Below are 1,488 nucleotides of genomic sequence, written 5' to 3' on the forward strand. Positions count from 1 at the left end.
CGGATCAAAGCCCTCCTTATGGTTGCTAGATTCTTAGCCTGATATCCTGCACTTCGCGTTAATAATATTTACATTCAAATGTTCTACGGAGACATGATCGAAGAATGCCAGTCTGGTGTGCTTCTTTCATGATATTTTATTATGACTATAAGATTCAGAAGTCTTTTTTTATTTCTAAAATTTCGCGTTAAGTTAAAATAAAACAAATAAATTGAAATGAAGAAAATAACAACTTTTTTATTTCTTTCTTTATTGTACTGTCTTTATCTTGAAATAGAAGAGGAAAAATAATGAAAAATATATACGTTGCATTTGAGAGTGTGACCTAACAATCACATGAGTGAATATTATATTTATTCCTTCTAATTTGTGACAAAATTTTTTATACCAAATTTAAGAAAGAAAATAATATTAAATATTTAGGACAACCTAACGAATTACACAAGAGAAAATTATATATACCCCTGTCTCAATTCCATTATTTGATTCAGCATGAAATTTGAAAATGATTTATTCAAATTAAAACAAGTAGTTTGATAATATGTTATAATTTTTGTGCGATTGTAATTTTTTTTCATTAGGGTTGTCTTAGAAAGTTTAAAGTTAATTTTTTTAATATAAAAAAAATATACCATGAAATAAAACAATAGAATAATAGATTAAGACTTTGACAGATATGCCAAATATATTAGTAGTACTAAAACCCAACATTACACTTAATTAGTGTACTCTTATAAAGAGTAATTACTAATTAGCATCAAATTATTTAGTACAAGATATGAAATTAAGCAGCTTAATTAAACACTTCAATTTTACTCCTCCTTGGATAGCTTAATCACCTGAAATTATTAATTAAAATAAAAACATCATTAGTATTAATTTTTTTGAATAAATGTATCAAAATCTTAAACGATAGATAAAAATGATAACTTACTTGCACGTCATCACAATCGTTATAGATTCCGCAATAAGCATTAAGAGTGAGAAAGATCTGATCGTCCAAATCCTCAGCATACTTATAGCAAGCACAATTAGTATTGACTATGCTCATGAATATCGGACAACTATCGTCAAGTAAAGTTGTTTCGAAAAAGCACTTCTTCAACTTTTCTTGGTCACTAACTGGGCAGCTCGATTTTAAGGCGGAAGCCTTTAGGGCGGGAGGGGGCGAGCTCTGAATTTATAAATACAAGAATTATTTTCACTAATTCGAAAAAAATAATTTTAATTAAAATTTCATAAAGAGAAATATATAAGAAAATTTATCGACTATCCAAATAATGTATTTATAAACTAGTAAGTATATATATATATTTTTTTATTTTTTATTTTTTTTTATATAATAAATAGAAAAATCGATAACAATCATTCAATTGATACAAAGTTAATGATTAATATTAAGGGATAAGAGTCTGAAAAATACCTCAACTTTGGTCGGATTTGCTGTTGCGATACTAAACTTTCATGAGAACCTATTACCTCCCTAGA

At 26.8% G+C, this 1,488-nt stretch overlaps 1 protein-coding gene across 2 annotated transcripts in view; it reads right to left on the bottom strand.

The window, feature by feature from the left end:
• Positions 1 to 652: 652 nt before the first annotated feature.
• The window catches only part of LOC102591817 (RNA-binding protein 26), a 5,724-nt gene continuing 4,888 nt past the window's right edge, over positions 653 to 1,488 (bottom strand). Inside the window, exons 2-3 of one of the 2 annotated variants that reach the window (XM_006354138.2) lie at positions 935 to 1,174; positions 653 to 839 (exon numbers count right to left, since the gene is read on the bottom strand). In XM_006354138.2, the coding sequence (XP_006354200.1) occupies positions 813 to 839; positions 935 to 1,174 (267 nt within the window). In that variant the 3' untranslated portion in view covers positions 653 to 812. The remainder of the gene's footprint in view (positions 840 to 934; positions 1,175 to 1,488) is intronic. The other variant, XM_015311687.1, reaches the window with a different exon arrangement.

The sequence above is a fragment of the Solanum tuberosum genome, unplaced genomic scaffold, assembly GCF_000226075.1.
Source record: "Solanum tuberosum cultivar DM 1-3 516 R44 unplaced genomic scaffold, SolTub_3.0 scf00172, whole genome shotgun sequence".
Taxonomy (NCBI): Eukaryota; Viridiplantae; Streptophyta; class Magnoliopsida; order Solanales; family Solanaceae; genus Solanum; species Solanum tuberosum.